Below are 25182 nucleotides of genomic sequence, written 5' to 3' on the forward strand. Positions count from 1 at the left end.
CTTTAGAATGGACACAATATTGCTTTTAAGTCTGAATAATATGTTGGAGAAAAAAATATTAGCTAGTTACACACTCAATAATATGCTTTAATCTTCAAAAGACAGCCCATGAGAAAAACAATAACTTCATATAATGTGAAAGATTTGGAGGATCTGCTGAAAGTAGAACAGAGGAACATGACATCTGTAATTGAATAAAAAGGAACATTTAATAGCTATTAGATGTGCACTGTCCTGTTTGTCATTAAACAGAGCAGAGATCTTGTTACAAATGGTATGTTATTGTGTAATTAAATGTATTGGAAATGCAAAAGCACATGGCAGTTGAATTAAGCCTGCCAACAATGTTGTTAATGCTTGGGTGGGAGTGGCCAGCAGAAGGAGTATTGTTGTGAGCATCTCCCTGCTAGAAAGATAAAGACAGATGCTGAGACTCCACAGTCTGCTGTCCCCTTGTTTGACTCGAGGCAGCTGTGTGCATGGCGAGATTACAAAACCATCAGTGCACCCATTTTTATAGGGGCTGGAGTGTGACAGCAGCTCAATTTTATGCGTGAGTTGGAAAATGTCCATGATGAAAGTATCAACCCACTAATTCCTACTGCAAAACGGAAAAAAAATTAAAAAGTATTTCCAAATCAATTCATCCACCACTAAATATAATACAGTATGTTAACTCTGAAATTTTGCATAAAAAATGAAGAAGTTCCAAGAATGAAGTTTCTAAAACACAAGAATGTTTATAACTGCTCCTAAAGGAGAACCTGTCTTTTTGCAGATTCAGTGGTCCACAGAACAACTCTAAAATATACTAAAAGAGGATACAACTATCTTTTCACACTATGCTATATATTTAATTGCTAACTGTAATAGTAATGGTAATTATAAAATTCTTACTAAGGATGTTGATATGCTAGTAAATGTGCTTCATTAACATTTTCATCCCACAACTTTGAATTCTGCATTACTACACAGACTTTTTCAGATCAGCTTCTCAATCCTTAGTGAGAAACGTAAATAAACTCAGCTTTTGGGTCTTTGTGTTCCGCTTAAATGGATTTTAATACTATTTTTAAAACTTAACAACCAACGTAAAACATAGCTTTGGGGCCTATGTGTCATTACTCATTTTGTTCAAGAGATAGTCCTCTGTTAGCTTTATTACTATTATTGGTATCATTCAGTTAGCCTTTAAAAATTCACTGTAGTTTACTAATATCAATCATGAGAAACACTTAATCTTTTTGCTTCAGATATTTTAACTGTGATATTGAATATCAAGATGCCTAAATAAACCAAGAATTACTGAGACCCAACTTCAAAACTGCAAACTGGGCACACACTTATTTGTAAAAATATTGAAATGCTTGAGTCTTAATATCTTCCTGAACTTTTAGGAACATACTAGATTATAAATTTACAACAGTGAATTAATTCCTGTGATACCACAATCATAAATATTTGTTATCTGCTCTAATGAATTATCAAATTCAATAAGTCAGGGAAAAACAGGACATAGAGAAACCAGTCAGTCAATTACTTAATTATATTAAAATTCTAAATAACCAAAGGTTTATTTAATGTATTTGGCATATTCTGCCCCCCCCTGCCCCGTACCCTTCAGTCCTCTTTACTGTATTGTATCTTTTGTACACATATGTTGGGCATGACACTTGCATAATGGGTCAGTATGACTGGTTTCTGCTAATATTTTAGATAATGACCCAAAATTCCTATCTTTATATAGCTTAGATGTTGCAAAGTATAGTTCACTCCTGCCAAAAAAGGAAAAACCGAAAAGTTTTAATATTATTTCAGTTAAAATTACAGCAGAAACATACTGCGCCAAACACAATACAATACATCTGTTCTGCCAGTCATTAAAACACTTTAGATGGCTGAAATTGTTAAATCTCCTTCAACTGAAGAGAAACCTCAAGTGTCAAGGCTCAGTTTGTTGTCAGCATGCCTCATACTCAGCTGCTACCTTACCATTTGCACATCAAGCTGTTAGCACACCGACCAGTTGCTCACCAAGTTTACTCACCCTTTGACCTTCTTTGCCAGGTGGACCTTGGGGACCTTCCAGCAAACCCTAAAAATACAAACATTAAACAATTAAAACATTCAATGCTATTCTCATCCTCTATTTTTCTATCAAAGTAAGACTAGACCAAAGATCCAGATGGCAAGACAAGGCATTTATTTCTAATAATAAGAATTGGCTATTCCTAACAACTCCTTCAATGTTATAATGCAAGAAAAAGCACAAACAATAATTATTAATCACATTCCATCATATAAAGGCCGTATCCTTTGGAAAAGAAGAGGTAAGTCAGCACTAATTAAGCACAGTTATATTTAATTACAATATTGAAAAGTTAATTATCTTGTTAAGTTAGGATGCCATAAAAAATTGACAAAAAAGTTATTTTAAATGAAAGACAACTTACTCTACAATTCAAATTCAAATACAGGCACTGAAGGGGGAGGGGAAGGCAAGGAAAGGGAACTAAATATAGCAGAAGGCCTTATGCTCGCTGGATCCTAAGAACCAGCCCTGTGCTGCTTCCTCGGCAATTCTGGCTTGGCTTTTCAAAACACTTTAGTGTCTCTTTTCTCTCTCTCTCTGTCTCTCTCCTGAACAGGCACTGGAGCTTTGAGTGTTTTGAATATATCCTTGACTTGTGAGCCTTCTGTCTGAACTCAGTGCAAGGATCTGCCTTTTTCAGATACCAAATCACAGACCAGTTCTGATGCTTTGGGTCTTTAATTTTATATCTGATTATTGTACAGTATAATCACAAAGCCTTCAAATAACATCTCAGAACAATTTAAACAGTCATTCCCCCCCACTCCCCCTTTTCTTCATGAGTCACCTTGGAACACAATTTAAAAAATTACTTTGAGGAAGCAATCCAATTTCCATTATAGCAACAAGAAATGTGAAATAATTTTCAATGTAATGAGCAAAGAATATGTAACAGTTCTGCATTGTATAATTAAAAAAAAAAGCCTTGCATGTTATATTGCATACTCTTAGAGATGTCACACAGTTAAAGAGCTTACATTTTGTTGATTTAAGAATTTGAAATATTAAAATTTTAAAATTATTAAAATTACTCAGACTCATGTATTGCTTCAGCATGAGTTGTATCTTTGGTCAAATTCAAACATCTTAGAATCAATTACACATATTTATTGACCCAGTAAGGGTGAACTGAGGCATCCTGAAAATCATGATGTTTTTAAAGTACCCAGATTTCTAGAAATGAATTTAAGAAGTTTGTTTATGATCTCTAATTCCCAATATAAACTTGAGAAAGTAAGTAGGCATTCCAAAGCTACTAGCTCATACATCTTCAAGTAAAGTCTTAAGTTGATTAGAATGCAGTCTGACTTCAATTTTAAAAAGAAGAAGTCACTTCAAGACCTTTGCCATTTCTACCATTTCTCCACTTTCAAACACTGAAGCTAAAAATATATCTCAGACAGTATTTCATTATAGGATATTTCTCCTATCATTTGAGTTTATAATGTAAAGAGGATAAGGTGTAGGATCTTTTACAAAGCTGATGCACAACATTTCCATATTTCACCAAAAGTTTATGGAACTAAAATATGCATGAGAATGTTGTGTCCAACAAATAATATCAAGGTAAGTTAATTACAGTGCAAGGTATGTAGCTTATACATACACAAACCCATAAAGCAGCACATCAATGTGATCTCTGTAAAGCTTCTTTACTTTCTCATCTAGGTGGTGTGGAACTTGTTGTGTTCTATCTAATTGTTCGCAAGATTCTAATTCTGTGAAGAAATTCTGAGAATTCAGGAAGAGATGGAATTTTGTTTTGTTAATTTTAGTGACAACTTTATGCAGGGGAATGAGATGAAAACCTGTAATGTCCGTTTTATGGGGAGGAAATACTTAGCCTCACATATCTGTACAATAAGGCTCCAAGGGGACAAGAATTACACAAGAATGTAACTGCACAATAGTGATAATTAATAGCCAGCATTTTTATCCAAGGAGTACTTTTATTATTTTTCTTCTCTTTACAATATTATTGTCAAGAAAAAGGAACCAGATAAGGAGATTTATCTTCAAGGAAAGGGAGGAGAGCTGTGTACAATTGGGAACTAGGCAGGGAGGACTCCTCTGTACAAGGAGCCACATCCTGATATTGAAACTGAGGTAAAAGTTCACACCAACCTCAGTGGGATCTTCCGTTTAAAAATTGATAGGACAACATGGGCCATGTTAACTAACACTGCTCTAAAACTGTAGTAACTTGGCCAAAGTGATGACTTAGCAATGCTATGTCTGCTCAACATTCACTGAAAGAGATCATGGAAAAATAACTGCAGAAGAAACCTGCAGGAGAAATGAAAAAAAAAAAAAACAACAAACCTTCTACAGTGAATTCTGTCTAAACAGATGAATAAAACGTCTACCATTGAACTCCTATAGAACTTGGCAATGGATAGAAATACATGTTTGTAGGAAGGCAGACTAAAGTATCTACTTAGGTCGCATTCCTGTTTAATTTCTGGAGATCTTCCTTTGGAGATCAAAGATCAGACTTGACTCCCTCCAGCCATGGATAGCACAGTTGGTCAGAGGAGCCCACCACCACAGATAAAGGGATGGAATATAGACTGGATATACATACCTATATCTATCTGTCTGTCTATCTCTCTATCTATCTATCTATCTATCTATCTATCTATCTATCTATCTCTCTATCTGTCTATGGTATATGGGATATGCTGTGGATTGTGTTCAAAACATTTATGGCAGAAGGCAATCTATTCTACAAGTACAAACTCCCAGGTAAACAACAGTCCAAGCAATTAAGATCATTGAACCACATAATGGTTTCTCAGACCAAGTTTCTCAGAGTCCCAGCCAACCTGGACTTGAATGTTTTCAGGGATGGAACATCACCAATTCTATGGGCAATCTGTTCCAGTGTTTCATCACCCTCATTGTAAAAAACCCTCATTCTTATATCTAATCTAAACTGACCCTCCTTCAGCTTAATACCTCCTTCAGTTTTATCCCTTGTCCTATCTCAACAGGCTTAGCTAAAATCTGTCCTCACCTTTCTTATGGGTGCCCTTCAAGTATTGCAAGGCAATTGAAATAATTCACTATGTGTCACTATCACTCTGATACTTTTGACCTGGCAAAAGTATGGCTATGGTGATGAGCAGAACAATGTCTAGGAACAGCACAAGGCATTGTGAGGTACAAAACTAGCCTATTTGTGTGACATCAGGATGGGAGGAAAATATGATGCATCCTTCGAGGAGACCTAACACTCATGGGCTTTTCCTACTTCTTGGAACAGTGAATTAAAATAACATATACAATCTATAAAGCCTGTTCCTGTCATGGACCAAGCAAGCCCCTTGGAGTAATGTACCTGAAGGAGCTTGAGGAACATGAAGTGGAAATGTCTCAAACATTACCACGTAGCTTGGCGAAAATAAAAGTCAGTAAAATGGAGATGTACTTAAGTGCAACTGAAACTTAGAAAATCTACCACAATGAGTGAGGGTGGCTATGAAGAGAGATGGTACATGATGCACTGGTAGGCACAAGAGGGTTGTACAAAATCTTGTAAATGAAGAGCAGAAACTTTTGAATCCCTTTATAAGAGGTAAACCATAAAGGGAAGGGTTGACAAGGGAAAATATGCTGGTTAGAACATAGAATAGAAAAAGCAACCACACTGGGAAAAGCATGCAGACAAATATTTAAATGAAATATCATCAAAACTTAGTCTAAGTCTAAGTTGATAGAAACTAGGAAAAAACAACAGGTTTAAAAAATGCTGCAATAGAAGAAGTGAGTTTTTAAAAGAATTTGTATTGAAAATATCTGTAGGATATAACATTTTAGTACTTTAACAGCCAGTATTTTTTGAAAGTATCAGGAGATAAAAACAAATAAAATTATTTAACTTGAGACAGTAGAAGAAAAATATGTTAGGAAGTTACAGAAAAATCAGTGAACAGTTCTGTCAGTTAAGCTGTTTTAAGTTTCAAAAGCTGTTAATTTGAAGTATATGAGTGTTGAGCTATCAGAAGCCACTTACTGTAGAAGGGATGTCATGTAACTCTGCAGGTAAAAAAGCATTTTAAAATACCTGATACATCACAACAAGCATCTGCAGAGACATGGTGAAGGCATTGTTCATAAATGTAATAACTCAGAGAAAGTGCCTAAGAACATACTCTCAAAAAAAAAGAAGTTTTTATCATGAACCCATGGTGAAAAAAAAATAATGTTAAAAAAAAGGAAAAAACCCAGCTGAAGTGGAATAGTGAGGCTACTTAAAGCTGTTGTTCATGTTACTTCTCACAGAAGATTATGGTTGATGCCAAGAGAGCAAAATAGTAGACGAGTACGTATATTTTTGGGTTTCTGAAAGTTGCTTCAAAACATAGCTGATAGTTTTTGAAGCAGAAGGGTAGACAGCTGCCTTATGTACTTGTAGGTAGTGTTGCTGGAATACATTCTGAGCTGGAATACGTTTCCTTCTCAATACAAATTAAATATAATACAAATGTTAGCAATAATAATGGAGGTCTAATTAAGGCACAAAATTTATTTCATTTATAGACCGGTTTGTCTGCTCTATACACAAACTACTTTCAACCACGTTTTCCTCACTATGAATTCCAGCAAACACATTACCTCAACTTTTACAGAATAAATGCTATTAGACAGGGAGAAAATGTATGTAATTTAGTGAGATGAGTTAAACAAAGACAGAGAGAAAATCTAAATTAGGTATGCAGAAATGCCTTGTGATAATGTAAGAATAGGTATGTTTTTAATAATTTTAATATGGAAGCTTTTATAATGATAAAACTTGCTACTTCAAAAAGACCTAGCTATAACATATATGATTTTTTCCAAGCAATTTCAAAACATTACGTTGATAAACAAAAAGGTATAATTCCAATGATACAACATCACTGCTGAAACATAAAAATTTTAAAAAGCAAACTGGCAGGCAGTTCCTATTGCATGCGATTGATGTAGTTCTTTAAAACACAGTCCTTGTCCAGGATAAAGAAAAGCTGTTACATTGTTGAACTACATTTTCAATGATTCCTCTGTAAACTCCACAAGTAGAGCAGCACGGAATCATGGTAATCAGGAGTCAGGTAGAAAGTGACCACAGATTTCCAAATTCCTGACATAACACAATGGGTGGTCACAGTGAAGAACTGCAGCATGACTGACTTGAAGAGCACTCTCCAGCCACCCAAATACTGCTTGTGGGATGGATGGTACTGCTGTGGCTGCACTGATGTAAGAGTGGCACAGCATCCCAGACAGGATGCAACAAGGTGCAGTTCAAGAGGTCTTAAAGGTATCCACTTAATCTGAAAGTGTTTGTAGAGAATAAGTTCTACTGTGCAGGTCACTGTGATCCTTCTACCCTGTTTTGAGAATATTTTCCTCTTTGGCCTTTACATATTGAGTGTAAATGAACGACTTCCTCTCAGGTAAAAACAGACTATCACACTCAGCAAGCAAAGGAACTGAAATATTAATAGCTTCCCTCCAGTCAAGATGGTCAAAGTGTTGGTTTCTCAGGTATCTTCAAGGCAGTTTACTTGCTGCAACTGTGATGCTGGCCTAACCTAGAACCCCAAAAAGGAGGATGAGGAAGGGGGAGACCTTAAAATCCAATTACCACAGTTTCCTCTTCTTGTCCAAAAGATTGTCCATCACCACCCACACGGAAGCCTGCAGAGCTTGCAGACACGCCTCACTGTTACCAATATGTTACAATGGGAAAAACAGCACAGGAAAATCACAGAAGGATGACTAATTTCCTGTTGTATTACCATTTATGAGGGAAATTAGGCTACCTCTAGCTTAAGCATTTCCAAACATGACCTGATCTCAGTGACATCCTTACTGAATTACCTTGAGACAGCAAGTGGAAAGATTTGTACACCTGCTCGGGCCCTTAAAGTTACTGCAGTGACCATAATGTTTTGCTGTTACACCACTTTTCTTTCTAAACTGCTTTCAATCCATTTTCTTCTAGAGAAAAGGAGACAGCATTTAGCAGAAGTATTTTAGTCTGCCAGAAAACATGATAAGCTACATTTTCTTGATCATTTATTACTGGAGCAAACAGAAAATATATTCCTCACTGATGTAATTATTCTTTGGGTTTGGCCATTTCTTTAGCTCTCTCTGTTGACTAACCTTGAAAGGTACTTTCCTTCAGAGACAATAATTTGAAAGGGAAATTGGAAGGATAATTTCACAGAAGTTTACATTCATGAACCTAATAACTTTAATAAACATAAGTTTATTTGCTAAGCAAAAAAAAATATAATCAAAATCCTGAGGAGTAAATCAAATTTATTAATTACATTGATGTCTACTGCATATGGGACAATTTTCAAATCATTTTTCTAATGAAGGACATAGAAATCACATTCATGCCAATTTATCAGAGTAAAAAACAAACTTAAAAAAACCCAACTTTACTGTAAGGTTAAGACTTCAATCTTCACCTGTGCCTTCACTATCAGTATTACTGCATAAAGAAGATAAAAACTGCACTGTAACTGCTAAATTATCTTCTATTTCAACAAAGGGATAATCTTAATAGAACTCACTCCCATAACTAAAAAGTGCTTTTTGAAGAAGAGTATATTTGTAAGTTATATTGTGGAAGTTAAGCAATCATTATATTTAATGAAAAACAACTGAACAGTTTAGTATTTTCAGGAAATTAATACACCTCCATTAAAAAAGCTCAGATAGATAAAATTCAGATTTTCCTTAAAGTATATGTATGAAAAGACGAGATTTAGAATGAAAATGCAATTTGCATTCTATACTTTCTTTAGTTAAATAGGATTACTTTCCTTCATGTCATTATGTGGAAAGAAAGAGAAGGTAATATTTGAGTTGCTTACTACTGGAGAATGTGTGTCCATTTCTTTAGCTTCACATGAATAACTGAGGAGAACGCTGTGCAACCTGTAGCTGATGTTTGTTTAGAAAGGGGAGAGCCAAAAGTTACAGTGGAGCTTGCCCAGACCTGAATTTGCAACTTCCTCCCACAGCCGCCTCCACACGGCACTTGTGCACCAGCTTCCTTCGGATCGGTTTAACCAGACCTAGGAGCCAACATTCCAAATATCTGTTTAGTAAGCAAGTCCTGGGGACTTCTGTCTGTGACTGACTTAAGTCTTGGCTTCTGAGTAAACACTTGGTGCCATCTGGATGACTATTTTATAACTCCTGAAAGGGATAGGTTCGCAGGAACGTACGGACGGACGCTCATTTTCCCCAGGAACTAAAAGCAGCGTATCGAGTGTCGAGAGGAATAGTTATCGTATATTTTACAAGAGATGGCTGTGCTACCTTCCCTCACCTGTCACTCTTCTGACACGGCACGCACAGGCTTAAGCTGGGGATACCAGATCGGGCAAGCTGCGGAGCCAGCTGTGACCCTGCAGAACACAGTCCCCAGCTTCTGCCTCTAAAGCCCACATCTCGACAAAACCACACTACTGAGCAGTACAATCCCTCCTTTTTACTCTCTGAAGGTTCATCAGCTGCAGTACGATTTATCAGGGAACTTAAGCCTTAAACATCTCCCATATTGCTTCATAAAGTGCATATAATAAAGGAGAAAAGTTCAAAATATAATCACAGCGTTTATTCATAAGACACTTGAAAAGTACTAAAGAAAAGAGACATCTACTACTTACAGAGCAATTCAGAACATAGCAGAGAAATTAAAGACAGCATAAAAAAAGGCTGAGAATCAATCAGGATTTTGGACTACTCCCATAAAACTACCACCATAAATGAGAAGAAAAATATATACATATATCTGGACTTGGGGAGTGTTAACTGACTCATAGAAACACAGGAAAACTTTACATCCTTAATAAAAGGACTCAAATATACACATATATATGTCAAATTTACAGTAAAATGTATTTGCATGAATAATGCCCAAGTCAAACAAATATACTTAGAACTATTGAAATTGCTAATTTCAGTAGGGTTCTGTGTAAATCCTATAAAATTTATCATATATTTCTTCTTACAGATTAGCATATTTTTGCATTACAATGCTGTTTCTTTTCTCTAATTCTTCATGCATGATTTATGAAATTGTATTAACAAGACTTATGTATGTACCTTAAATAAATGCACAGAAGCACATGAGATACTATAATTCTATAATAATTCTGAATTCTCTGCTATTGCTACAAGTGAGAAGTTTTGTTAAATGCTAATATTGTTAGGATTACAGTGTGAAATTTTCTGTTAACTCACATCAAACAGGAAGATCCAGAGCTCTACTTTGTTTTTCAGATGCACTTTCTGAGCTATGAAATTTCAATTTCAAACTCATAAAATAATTTTTGCATCTTAAAAAGTAGTGCTATTGTTTTGCCTGTTTTGCAGTTTAGCATATGCTCATCTACCTAATAGGTTGCTACAGCTGTTGGGTATTTATGAATTCTGCCATACATACTGCCTTGTATAATGGCTATATCTGTCAGTTGAAAACTTAATATATATATTTTTCCCTCCAAATACCAATCCCTTCATTCTCTTCTGTATTTTCTCATATTCCCATGTTGCTCATACTTCTGAGCTGTGTGGGATTTCCTACTCATAAGGGTTGCACAAACACTTTTAGACACAGAGTCACTGACATATTTTAGACTTTTGAAGGTGCCAGTAGCACAGAAAAAAACTAAAAACAAAATCCCCAAGAACTTCTACTGCATGCTGTTACATACTTGTATAGATTACCTACAGGCAACTCTCCCTGGACCAACCAGCTGCTGCAGTAAAGCAATCCCAGTCTTTTGCTACCTTCACACTCCCTGTGCTAAGGATAGAAGCATGGTACAGATCTGTGTATGGGGAGAACATTCTGACCCTGAACTACACTACTGGTGGTCTAGTTTATACAGAAATAAGAATATATGATAGACCTCATTCAGCTTACTCCACTGATGTATGAGTTCTATGGAAACACACAGGAATGGAAAAGCTGCACAGGGCAGTAGAGCTCTGTATGATGATGGCATCATCATACATCATTTACCACCTGTCTCCGTGTGCAATTGCACTGGGGCAGAAGGTCGATGACCCAGGCCCAGTTGTCTAGTTTGAGCTAGACCTGGTCTCTTTTAATATTCCCTTCCTTCCTGCCCAAAAGTCATACTTAGGACTTAGTTCTAACAGTGTGTCATCATTTTCACTTCTCTTCTCTCCCTGCCCCCCAGAATTAATTCATTTATCTTTTAGATAAAAATAAATAATTTTCACATTAGGAAAAAATAACAATTACTAGAAGCAGAGGATAAATTTATGACATTATGCCTTCGTCCCAAATGAATGGAACATTTTAAAACTTTAACAGTACTCATAACTGAAACACTTACATCATATTTTGGCTAAAACAGCATGAATGGTTCTGACATAGTAAGTTCTCATTAAGTGACATATAAACTGTGATATTATCTGACCTACTATTTATTCACAGAAAGATATGACATCTTCCTTTCATGATTATATATCGTAAGAATCACAGCCACACAGAAGTCACACAAATAAAACCACTCTGAAAACAGAATTTTCCCTTAGCCACCATCACTCATGTAATTAATCTTCTTTTAGCTCTTGCCAAGAGAAACACACAACGATTTACAGTGGCCAAGAGAGAAAGCCTTCCTGCTGAGCCATGTATTCCCACTCTGCTGTAATCTGTCTTCAAACTGCTAAACCCATTCACACTCACTCTTGTCTAAATCAGTTAGTAACATCCCTCTGAAGACTGCGTCTGCTTTCCTAAAATTTAAATCTTTTCTTTTAAAAGGCGACCATCAGCAAATGTACCAACACAGACAGACACCTTGTTGTGCTGGAATCAATGAACTGAAACATTAGCAAAGCATTCTGTAATCAAAGGAATGCAATTCTTTGACATCCATTTTATGAAATTGGATCAATTCAGGTACAGAAGGAGTAAGTTCAGTCAATCTGAAAGCAGTGTGCCCTGGCAGCCAGGAGGGACAAAACTGTCCTGGGGGGCATCAGGCACAGCATCACTGGCTGGGCAAGGGAGGGGATTGTCCTGCTCGGCTCTGCACCTTGAATATTTTGTGCAGTTTTGGGCACCACAATATAAGAAAGATATGAAGTTTTTAGAGAGTGTCCAAATGAGGGCCACAAGGAGAAAGAAGGGCCTTGCAGGGAAGAGCAGCTGAGGTCACTTGGTCTGTTAAGCCTGGAGGAAACTGAGGAGAAACCTCATTGCAGTTACAACTTCCTAATGAGGGGAAGAGGAGGGGCAGGCATTGATCTCCTCTTTCTGGTAATAAGTGACAGGACCCAAGGGAATGGCCTGAAGCTGTTTCGAGGGAGGTTTAGGGTGGGTATCAGGAAAAGATTCTTCACCCAGAGGGTGGTTGAGCACTAGAACAGGCTCCACAGGGAAGTGGTGACAGCACCAGTCTGATACAGTTCGAGAAGCATTTGGACAATGCTCTCAGGCGTGTGCTGTGACTCTTGGGCATGGTCCTGCGCAGGGCAGGGAGTTGGACTTGACAATCCCTTCCAGCTTGTGGGTCCCTTCCAGCTCAGCATATTCTCTGATTCTTGATATCATGCTACTGACCTCTGAGTATGATTCTTAGGAAAGCTAAGTGTCCACAGCTGCAACTTAAGACAAGGAACACATTAAAAAAAGGAGACTTAACATATCCAGGTACTTCTATCAGAACAGATGTACTAATTTTTCAATCATTTACATAAAAATTTCTCAAAAAGACTGTTCTATGGTCTTAGAGCACACATAAAATAGATATCCTCAGGTTTTTTTCCTGTCTTATCTTCAGATGTGTCTGATTCCTATTCCTATGATCCCTTCAAGGCCTGTAAGAATCTGTCTAAAGCAAGACATACTCCAATGCATCTACTACATAAAAATTGCAGGTTACTTAATAATATTTTAATAAAATATTAACTCTTCCAACACACAGTTTGTATATTCAAGAACTAAAGGACATAAATGGACCTGTTTACCTCCAGAAGGATATTAACTGTAGCAAAGAGTCATTGATCTTGGGACAAAACACTAACTTCTTCCCAGGAAATAGAGATACAGGATATTGTAATTCATAATCCAAAAACCAACTAATCTAAAACATGGCAACTTAATTTTGACACCTTAAGAGTAGAATTTATCTTTATCTTATGGGTCTTTGTTATATCCTTCAATGTTTGTAAGCTCTAATGGAGATCCTGCTGCTACAGTGTTGGAAATTAAGGGAGGGAAAACACAATGTATAATCATTTACACTATGAATGACAGTTGTTTTAAAGTTTATTTAGGATCACATGGGTAATATGAATAGTACAGATGTGGTTCATAACACTGAGTCTGGGAGAAGAGCTATTGATGTTGTGAAAGTACACCCTGGAATTTGGAAGATTTTCTCTCTCTTTTTTTTTAATTTTTAATTTTTGCCACACTCTTTTGCACCAGTCTGAATTGTTTTTGAATGGAAGGGCTTTTCATCTCAGCTCATGAGCAAAACCACTAGAATTCATAGACTTCAGACAAGATTTAATACTTTTATGAAGTAAACAAGGCATGCCCTGGAGAGTTTTCTTTAGGCTTTGTACATGTTTGGGGCCTGGATTGCAAGGAAATTAGGAACATTTTCCACCATCCATACAGTAGTATCTTGCCAGAATACAGTACCCTAAAATCATTGACCATTTTTGCAAGCTTTTACTGAAAAATGCTTTTCCCTAAAATAACAAGGGAATTCTTTCACTTGAACAAGTTTGTACTATTTATACATGTAATAAACAAGATAATATCCTTGTTAGCATTTGGGAGGAAACAAGATTTTTCAAATCTGCTTATTTTTTTATTTTTATAGAATTCCCTTCACAAGTCATATAGAAAATGCAGAGGCACTATGAAGAAAGGGACTTGACTTTTAGATTTATTAGTGGGATTATTCACATTGCAAATTAGTGAAAAAACATGTAGCATTTCTTAGAGATTTTCTTTTGGCTGTTTTTCTTTACATGTACTCACACTCAAGGTGGCTGGTCCTGGAGGTCCTGCATCTCCCTAGTTAAAACAGGAGAGGAAGTAAATCAACCATCTCTTTAGTTATAAATATTTAACCTCTAGACCTTTTTAAAGCAGCACTGCAGAAGTGATTTCAGTACAATCATCAAACATGTTGAATATGAAAACCTGCGAGTAAAGTGATATTCTCTCCAGTAATGGCAGAGATATACACAGTTCACTACAGGTTAAAGGGAAAAGAAAGCACCAGGCCTCTGCATAAATGAATCACAGCTTAAAAAAAGCAATCCTTCAAAACACATTTCCACATGACAAGTTACAAGCTGCAGCTTACATGCACAAGGTGGCTGCTGAAGCCAGTGTGACAACTCACATATGTAAAGAAATCTGACTGTGTGAATATTCACAGAATAAGGTCACTGAGGTACAAATCACATCTGAGACCTTCAGGTTTTAGTTCATGGGAGCAAATTAGTGCACCCAGAGAGCAATTCAAAACACCAAATTTAGGCTCCTCCTCAGAACTCCTTTTAAAATTTGTTGTGATAAAGGGTACTTGTCTTTGCATTACAGTTAGCCTGTACTTTAACCTGTAACTTTAACCCTTAAGTTGCACAAATGGCAGCAGTGAGTGTTTGCCACACACAGTTATTGCAACGTGTTCAAAAGAATATCATGCACAATCACATATACATACAACTTAATAGATTTCAAAAGGTACCTTTTCTCCTTTTGGACCATCCACACCAGGACTACCAGGGTCACCTTTTAGTCCCTGGGCAAAAAGAGAAATGCATATTTGTTGTCATCTGTGAAAAATTCTGGGACAAAATCCTGTAGTACTGTGAAGTAGTATACACTCAACAAATAGGCCTTAAAATTCTATCACGTTATTAGTGCTATCTTGACATTCTTTTTTTTTCATTATTTTGTGAACAGACACATATCTATCAAAGACCACATGTGTCTTCAACACATAATTAAACATATGAAGCCAATCTACTTTATTGTGCCCCATTATGGTAAGTAGTGAGTGGAAATGCAAAGTTCTTTTGCAGTCTTGCATGGCCAGAAAAGATAAAATAGAATGTTAGAGAGAGTGCTAGTACATTCACTTGAACTCTGCTAAAATTGGGAAAGAGGCAGAGGTGGTCAGAGAACTGCAGATTTTATCTTTCAAGTAGCAGTGCTGAACTGATGAGCTCCAGGAAGGTACAGCTGAGAGTTGCTGCTCACCTTCCAACACTCTCATTTTCACCAGTATTCACAAAGGCAATTAGAGAAATAATCTATTTCCTTCATACCTCCTTCTTTAGTTCTGCCTTCAACAGGCCAAGCAATTAGTGCTGCCTAGCCTTACACTTTGCATACACAGCCATTTCACACTCACAGGATCAGAGTAGTTTTTGGGTTGGAAGGGACCTCTCAAGATCACCTGGTTCAACCTCCCCTGCAGCAAACAGGGACATTGCCAACTGGATCAGGTTGCTCAGAGCCCTATCCAACCCATTCATTAATGTTTCCAGGGATGGGATATCTACAACCTCTCTGAGAAACCTGTTCCAGTGCTCACTATTTTCATTGTGAAGTGTTTCCTACTTACACCTAATCTGAATCTACCCTCTACGATATTTCTTATACAACTCTTCCACTAAGAAGTTCTCACCAGAAGCACCCAAAAAATTCCCATACAATATCTTTAGTACTGAGCACACAATCTTTGTTGTCTTCTCCTTGCTGCAAAACAAATGGAAAAATGAGTGGATTCAAAATACACCCAGCAAATTCAAGCCATTCTACAGCAATGAAGGAACTTAAGTATCATGCTGGACCAGCCTACCGGGAATTCATTTTCATTTAAGTCAAGAGATTTGTCTTGTGCCTTCCCTCTGACTACTGCTTTAGTGACAAGAGAGACTGTGTATATTGAAAGTCAGAGACACCTCTACAAATTCAAAGATTTTACTTAAAAATGAAATGGCAACAATGGAGGCAATGAAAGACCCGATCATAATAAGATGCTCCACAAGCAGACCACCATCTTTATTATTCTGGAGGTTAAATAGGTCAAGGGTAGAAAAAATTAATTTACATCTGAATTAGGGTTTACAAACTAAAGTTCTTCCCAACTCCCCTTCTGTCCTTGCAAACTCTTTTCCTCAGTTTGCAATTATTAGGAAGATAGAGACAACTGGCACGAAAATGGTAACTAACATCTGTGCCTTGGTGGGTACAGAAACATGAAATCAATGAGTGTTCTAAATACTGCATATTTGTGCAACTTCACTTCCTGCTAAAATTACATTAATTCACCATCTGGAAGGAACATCATTTAGGACTATATGAGCATTTAAGTACCCACTTTGGATTAAATTTGTGGTTGTTGTAAATACCCCTGATTTAGCTTTGATTTGTTCTTTATTAAGCTTGCCAAATATGTAATAGTTAAATCAGAAGTAGTTTTGCTGTTTGAACTTAAAAAATGTAATAGGCAGATGGATTCAAAAACCAAGCCAAAAATTGCTTTCTTTTTACAATCTGCATATTTATGACATAGCTTTAATATTGTCTCCATTTGTTATATTTTACTTTCAGCCTCCTTTTGAAAGACTGCATAAAACACAACCAATCCATATTCTTAAAGCCATTTTAGGGATTTTTCAGGTATGCAAACTGTATGGATTTGGTTCAAAATCAATGCTAGCAAATCAGCCGTGGAACAATAGTTATGAGCTTAGGAATTAGCTCTTAGGCTGTATGTTTACAGAAGATAAAAGATAAGGCTAAAAAAAATGTGCAACTCACAGATGGTGACATATATTTGTGTGTCTCTACTGAATGTAAAATGCAACTGCAGATGAAAGATGCTGAGCCTGAGCCACGCACTTTCAAACTATGAAGCTTATTTTTTTCTAATTGCTGTGTTTAAAGGTTTTAGTAGTGTTTCTGCAAGAGCACCTCAGTAAGGTGTGCAGTCTGACAGCTACTGCAGAGATGATGACCATAGCAATTGACCTCACATAAAAGGACAAGGGGAAACTACATGTTTTGCAGGAAACCTTATAGTGTTTGAAGGAGGATTTTAAAGGACCCAATGTTATAGACCCATTATAAGTATTTCTGTTTTGCCTGCACATTATATGTACACTTAAAAATATTATAAACTTAGTAAATTCTAGACATAGTGAATGCTTGCAAAAAACACATCTGGGAATGCACCATGCCTATCCTTCCCTGCAGTGACCTTTGTGAAGCTGTTGAGAGGTTTAGCTGCTGGCTCACTGTCTCTGAAATGCCGTAAGAAAGAATTCCTGTGCCAAGTCAAATCTGCAGCCCCTTTTAGCACAGTACAGTAGGGTATCCTGTCTCTGGCAGAGACCAGAACAGGATGCTTCAGTAAAATGAATGTGGTTATCTAAATAGATACAATTTGGATGATGTTAGACCAAACCTTAAGTTAGAAAAACTCATTTTCTGCAATATTTTAGGAGAACAAGGTCAGCTCTGAAAACAAACAAATTTCTATTGATCTAAGGAGTCTGTTACCAGATTTGCCAGAAATTCAGGAACAGATTAGAAATTTCAGCAGCTCTTATAACAGAGAGTAAATTAATTGGGTATTGAATTCTCTCCCCATCTAATTCTAGCTTTTTGGGACCAATATAATAATATAAATTTATGTGTTTATGAACAGTCTTCAGCTGAAGCATTTTCTCCTCTAAAAGGACTACAGCTTGGTCTTTTTATAGGTCATGATAAATTTACATTATGGCTCCTCTATGGAAACCAATATGTAAAGTAAGCATTAGAATATGTATATACAAGACCAATTCCAAGCTAACAAGATAACAATACTGGAAATAGCAAAAATGAGAAATGTCCTATATACATACATAAAATAAGACCGATAACTTTAATGCAATTTCCAACCAACAGAGAAATTACTGGAACAAGTATATCACAAATATCAGTAAGGGTGTGAATTGGGGTCAATGAGGGAAAGATTAAATTAGAGGTAGTGTTTTTGTTTGGAGGGGATGACAATGGTACTTCTGGCAGAATGAATGAAAAACAGATAAAACAGGTAAAATGTACCACCAGCTGACACCAGGTACTCTACTCAATGAAAAATTGCAAAGATCAGCTGGACCCAAACCAGAAGACTCCAGCAGCTCCTTGCAGGAGCCAAATGTTGCCTACAGGAATTGCATCTATTTGCACAGCATAAACTGTGCTGCACACATGTGGCAATGGAAAATGCAGTCAGACTGCAATCATATATTCAGGAGAACAGGTTTTCAACTCTAAAAGATACCTTTTGGGAAAAACATAATTTGTTATTTGCAATCCCGTGGCCTTCATTAGAGTAAGCTGGTTCAATGTCACATCAAGTGGAAATCTCCTAGAACAATACATATTATCTAATATAGTGGAAATACAGTACACAACCCAACACTCTAACCAACAGTGTGCAACCCCATTATTACAGATCAGATCAATTATCTCTACTGAATAACAGAGCTTGGGAATACTCTAACCACTAAGAGCAGAACCACATTTCCTTCACAGAGCAACCTTAAAATCTAAGTCAAAAACAGCTTCAAAGTCAGCTGTACAATGCCAACCTGGATATGCTGGGATAACTTTTCTAATTTAGCAAAGTGTTTTCATAGCTCCAAACAATATACTTTTTCTCAGTTTATGTCTCAGGTACTTTTAAATGTTGACACTGCTCTTTTCTCATTAATAGAATTCCAAAACTTCCAACTGGTATATTACTAGAATTAATGGTATATTACTAGAATTAACTGGACCCTAAATTAAATCTACTATATACTTATGTTCCTAACAAAATTCTCAGACTCTAGATATAAACAAAAATCATCACCAACTTCATTTTTTCAAGCAATAGGATTATTCCCTTCCTATTCAGTTATTTCCTTGCAATGCTAATACTAAGAGAGTTCAAGATTAGACAGACAGGCCCTGAGGGTGTGAAGGTAAACAACTATTGCTATTATAACAAGATGCAGGATCCTTTTAAAAATGGTCATACTTCTGATTACTTTTTCCCACAAGGATCAAAATAAAAAGGTTTATTATGTTTTCCATCTTTCCATTGGAAACCTGGGATTCTTTTATTGCTTACTGAACTTAAGAGGTCCATCCTTTGACACCAGGTGTGTAAAGAATAAAATTTTACGTAGGAAAGTTTTAGAAAAGTCACTTATGGTATTACCTCCCCCAGTAAGAGAAATAAAAATAACCAGTTAAACACTGGGTTTAATATACATACTAGATTTTAATTTCAGATTTGTTTTACTTTTTTTCCCACTTACAAGAAAGACACTATTCCTCCACCAGCTATGCATGACACATGCTGACAGATATGATAAAACTTGCTGTTTTGACTTACTTTTGCCAAAGGATTTAATTTATATCAGAAAATAGTAATTGGCAGTATCCCATGGCATTCATTCCTACCTGCACCAGTGATCAAGAAAACAACATGACTCAAAAAAAGTCTAAAAGTTTCAGTGATAAAGATCTTCTTTTCACTTCAGATCAACGGGCAGACATATGGATATAACAGAGAACATATTCCACAGATAGTTTCATGGATATATATATATTGCAAATTTGTCCTTATTCCACACAGGCTATGAGTGTTTTTATCATTTTTTTTTCAGATAGTGTGTCTATGAAGCTCCATTTGTTACAGTGATACAAATGCTAGCATTATTACAGAATCACAGAATCATTAAGGTTGGAAAAGACTTCCAAAATCATTGAGTCCAACCTTTCACTGATAACCACCTTGTCAACTAGACCAGACAACTCATAACTCCTCAGTTACAAAAGCAGACAGGTCTCACAGCCAACTCTAAAACAAAACATCCAAAAGAATGGTGAAGGGAAACAACATCTTAAAAAAACCACAGGATTTTAGTTACAGCAATATGGCTCTTGAGTTTAATGTCAAGTGGCTAAAAGAGTCTCAAGGGATGAGAGAGATACTATTCAAGCAAACTGACTGTTCAACCTATAAAAGCAAATACCATGCTTAGAGACATGGGCATGTACTACAGGAGGACTATATTAGTAATATATTAAGTTATTTATAACTACTCCTTAGGAAACTAAAAACAATGGCAACCACAGTAGTAGTATTTATAGCAAGTATTCATGTTGTCAGATGGATTTTGAATAATGTCCCAGGCTGGGACACGGCATTGTAGAACTTGGCTCAGATTACTGGAGAGATAAACTGGGAGATGTGCGAAACATTTAGACATATTCACAGTTCCCGCCTCGAAACCTGGTTCCCAATGAGATTAACTGAGCCAGTTAGCACGAGTGAGAGAAGAGGAAATGAAAACTTTCTAGGTATGTCATCACTACAGCCTAGTCTACAAGCCAGGTCTGGCTTCCCCTCTGTCATGCTACTTCTTTCTAGCAAGAGCTTTCTATACAGCTAAGAAAACACAAGTTAGCAACAGCAAGCAAAAGTTTTCTGTGACACCTGCTTTTCTGATTTTGATTAAAATACATTCAAATATGTTTCTACCATTTGTTCAAGAAAAAATGTTCAGTCATCATCTTCAAGTTCTTGTAAGAATGGAAACCCTCACTCCCCCAGGCAGAGACAACACCTGCCAGAAGGCAAAGCCACCAGCTTTAAGTGTTTTCAGGCTGTTTTTATACAGCAGTGCAGATTACACCAATGTAAATAGATTAACTTGATTATTGCAGAAATATCAGATGTTACATTTCTGCTTGCAGAGCAAGTTAGAGAGACACTGATAGAAACTAAGAGTCAATGATACACAGTCCTGTAAATTTAAGGACTGATATCTCCATACAAAGTGATAACTGAGTTCAAAGCATTTTATCTAAGTGTTGCAAAAAGAAATTGTGTGTGATTTCCAACAATTCAATGTTATACTGCCATATGCAGTTTTACTTCAGTTTTAATGTTTTAATGACAGTTCCCATAACAATAATAATCTACCATTTACTGACACATTGCAACAGTTCAGTAAATGTTTGAAAAGATAAATGTTCAGTATTTTTCACTTTCATAGTGCCACTATGTTAAGTATGTCCTAGAGTTAATCAGATACTTGGTATACCTTACTCTTCCTAAAAGGTTGATGGAACAAGATCTCATGTAGTAAAGAAGATCATGTAAGACCAACACAGAAATGTCACCAGAGCTATGGAAAGAAACACAGATGTGCTTTTTCCATGCTGTCAGCATATATGTATGAGAGTTCATACGGTTCACCTTTACAGACAGACAGGCTACAAGAGAATACCTCTACAAATACCTAAATGTAGTTTCAGCTTAGTACATAGTGCATGTACTCACATGAAGGACATCCACTATTACTTAAAAATAGCCTGATTTACAGCATTAAATTATAATGACATAAAAAAGGGAAAATATTTTTATGGTTACAGTGTGCATAGAAAGCCAGGTGATGTAAAAAGTGTCATAATTTTGTAGCCTGTGTTACTGCATTTTCAGTAGCCCCAGCTAGATTGCCACAGCATTTGTGTTAAGTGTGTTAAATGCATATTTGTGTTAAATGCTGACCCTTTTATTCTTTCAGAAAAGATGCATAAAAAAAGTATTAGTGAATGTTTTTTCCAAGTCCTGTATCTGGATTCTAGTCCTAATGTTAGTCATTCCCCATCTGGGAGATGGTCTCTGCCTTCAACAGCAATGTTTTGCAATTGGAGAGCCAAGAGTATCCAGCATTAAAACCTAAAGTCAGGGTAACCCCCATCAAGGTCAAGAGTGAGAAGGACAGGAAGAGGGTATAAAGCAAACTTTATCTCCAGGCATACCCAATTTCTACATGCATCACTCTGCTTACATAAAGTCTGAATTGCATTTCTTAACCACCCATCCAGAAGTTTGTAACTCGACTGTTTCATTATTGTTCCATTTACCTCTGTTCCACGAAGGCCTTCTGGTCCTGGTTCTCCTTTATCTCCTTTTTCACCCTGAAAAAAATAATATTTATTTTATTATATATACTCATGGCAAATACTAACCCACAATGCTTTTAACAGCAAAAATATTTTATCATTCTGGTCTGTTCTACATGTACATTTCTAAATGCACAAGCTAAACTATTTCTTACATTCCAATACAAATTGTTTCCAAATAAATATCCCTAAAAAATATCTAGCACTCTGATAGGTACAGTTCTCTGTACTTCACAGTGTCACTGAACATTCATAAGGACTCACCACAGAAGAACATTCTTGTTTCTTGCTGTGCTTCAAGATTATGGTGGTGAAACAGAAATTTTCACCAGGGAACAGTTTAGTTTTTGAAAATCATAATCTTAATATTGCATTTTTTTTTCATTCTGAGATTCGGTTTTGTTATCAGATGCTTAAAGTAAGTGTTTATTTACAAAGTCCTCAGTATTATCATTTGTCTTTGACCCATACTAGTATATGGTTCACTATTTTCATTAGAAAAATGGAAAAAACTTTTGTTCTGAAAATTTTCTTACAAGTATGAATATGAACAACATTATTAATCAAAATAAAAAAAAAATGGTGGGAAGTTTCCTTCAGGATTGACTGTAGCTGGTTCCTGAGTTTGCTCATGAAACACTGACTACAAAACACAATAACCTTTGTAGAATACATGAAAGAATTCAGCTCCATATTAACTCTAACAACCATGCTATTCTAGTTAAGACATATTTTATCAAAGTGAATAAAATACACCTGCAAAAGAAGCATAATTTAAGAGAAAATACCTTCCAGAAGCAACAAGCTTGAAGAGCTCTGTAATTGAATCTCTGTCCTCAAATGAAGTTTGTCAGATCAAAAAAAGTAACCATAAAGTAACATAATTCTGATAGAAGTGCAAGGACTGACTTAATTAATTGAGTCCAAGCTCTTCATATAAACCAAAGAAAACAAAGAACTCTTCACCGAATTTCCATTATCGCCAGGGGAACATACATTTATTTGAGCAGAGCCTATTCATTATATCAGCATCATCTTCATAATTCTGTTAGGTAAATGGCATTGAGCTGAGATCATTCAGCTAACTGCATTTGTGACACAGTCCTGATTCAGAGCTATTTCTCCCGTGGCAATGACAGAGGGCATTTCATCTAATAATCAGTTTTGCAAAATGAGTGTATGATCTTTTTGAACAACTGAAGCCTACTAACAAATTAGCAGCAGCAAACTGTGAATTTAATAATCCCACTCCCAAGATGGCTTTGCTGCTTCACTTTTTCCATTTTAATACATCTTGTTGATAAGAAACTTAATGTTACATGTTAGCTTGAATCATACAGTTAAGGTTTTCCCTCAAGTATTCCCTTTCTTACTGGTCAAAAAAAAAACTCCACCAGGTAAATCTGGTGGAGATTTACTGCAAAGTTCAAATGACACCAAACAGTTATAGGAATTTAACACTTATTATTTTAGTATGTTTAAGCTATAGTGTCCTCTTTGTTCTATGGATTAAGACACTGGTTGAGAAAGTAATCTTCTTTCACTGTCAGTTTAAAAAAATAACCCAGTTGAAATCCCAGGCGTACTGTTCTTTTTAAATAGCTCTCTTAAACTTTTAGAAGCACAAAAATGACATTTTCCTTTTCATCACTGTGACATACTGAACATTTAATAGTGCTTTCAGGATACTTCAACTAGAATCAGTTACACTGCTGCAATCTTGCAACAGTTATAAAGGTACATTCATATATTTGACATAATATTTCCTTATCTGAATATATTTCTAGAAGATTTACAAATCATTCCAATTTATGGAGCAGGTTTTCTTTTTTTCCTATGGCTTGTGTATCTGATTTCACACTTTAAGAAAAATGATGCAAATATGTACAGATTTGCTTCAGAAGTAGTAGTATCCTGTAATATCCTGTAAATGTCTTGATGTATAGGTGGAGACCTAAGGTAAAAGTATCTTGTCATAATTTTTTATGCAACATCTACATTGCCATAAAAAGTTAAACAGAGAGCCTAACTCTAAAAGATGCCTGTCCCCTCAGCCTCACTTATCATTTGCCTGGCTGTGAGATGAGCAGTACATGTTGGTGAATGTGCCTTTTCCTCTCCAGCAGGCAGACGGTAACTTCAAAATGCCACCAGGCATTTTCTAGACACATACAAGTGTGGCTGGTGAGTGCAGGGAAGAAAGAAACCCCCCATTCCTTATGATTTACACAATATTTGGATTTAAGATGTTTCTCAGTTTCTTTGACAAAATTATAAAAAACACCCCCTGTTAATGAGCCTTGGACCTCTGCAGAGCCCCTGGCTTTCTGCCAGGTATGCAACTTTACATGAACATACCAATTTTTTAATGGAGTACACAATTTGTACTTGCCAAGCCTATCGTATGGAATGTCCATACGATGTTCTCTGTGAAGCCAGAATTCAAACCAAACAGGGGTCCAATTTTTACAATTTATTCTCAGAAGAACTGAGCCAAGTCATATTAATTTCTGTCTTTATGAAGCACACTATACTGCATAATTAACAGCTTCAAGTCTAGCCAATTTGCAGAGTCGCTGAAGCTACTCTGCAGTGTAGAGGAGGCTGTTAATGTTAAAGCCAATATTGTGGCTTTGTGGCAATACACCGTATAGATTAATGAAAAGAGAGAAAAATGCATTAATGTCACTTAATAAGAAGTGCTCCTGCCTGCTTATACTACATTCAGATGAGACAATTAAAGACTATTTATTGCAAAAACAGGATGACAGAACTCTGAAAGCATCAAGCCTTTTTTATTAGTTAGCTAAAACTAACCCGATGTAACACTGAATTATTTGTATTTCTTCGGGTGAATTCTGCATTCCATTACCCTGATGGAACAAGCTGATGGGATTGCTCCAGAGCAACTGCTGGGAGGGGTTCAGTCTGCTGTGTGTAATAGTGGATGCACTGAATTCAGTGACAGCATTCTTTATTTAGGGACAGGGGCACATCCACAGCCTCTGCAGAATAAGGGTACAAGCCTCCAGCTCACTTGTCCACTTTC

At 36.3% G+C, this 25182-nt stretch overlaps 1 protein-coding gene across 1 annotated transcript in view; it reads right to left on the minus strand.

Moving 5' to 3' along the window:
- Positions 1–25182, minus strand: part of COL19A1 (collagen type XIX alpha 1 chain) — a 194809-nt gene that overhangs the window by 65643 nt on the left and 103984 nt on the right. The window contains exons 14-17 of the mRNA XM_053937526.1: positions 22095–22148; positions 14857–14910; positions 14139–14174; positions 2048–2095 (exon numbers count right to left, since the gene is read on the minus strand). Coding sequence (XP_053793501.1) covers positions 2048–2095; positions 14139–14174; positions 14857–14910; positions 22095–22148 — 192 coding nt within the window. The remainder of the gene's footprint in view (positions 1–2047; positions 2096–14138; positions 14175–14856; positions 14911–22094; positions 22149–25182) is intronic.

This window comes from Vidua chalybeata, chromosome 3, assembly GCF_026979565.1.
Source record: "Vidua chalybeata isolate OUT-0048 chromosome 3, bVidCha1 merged haplotype, whole genome shotgun sequence".
NCBI lineage: Eukaryota > Metazoa > Chordata > Aves > Passeriformes > Viduidae > Vidua > Vidua chalybeata.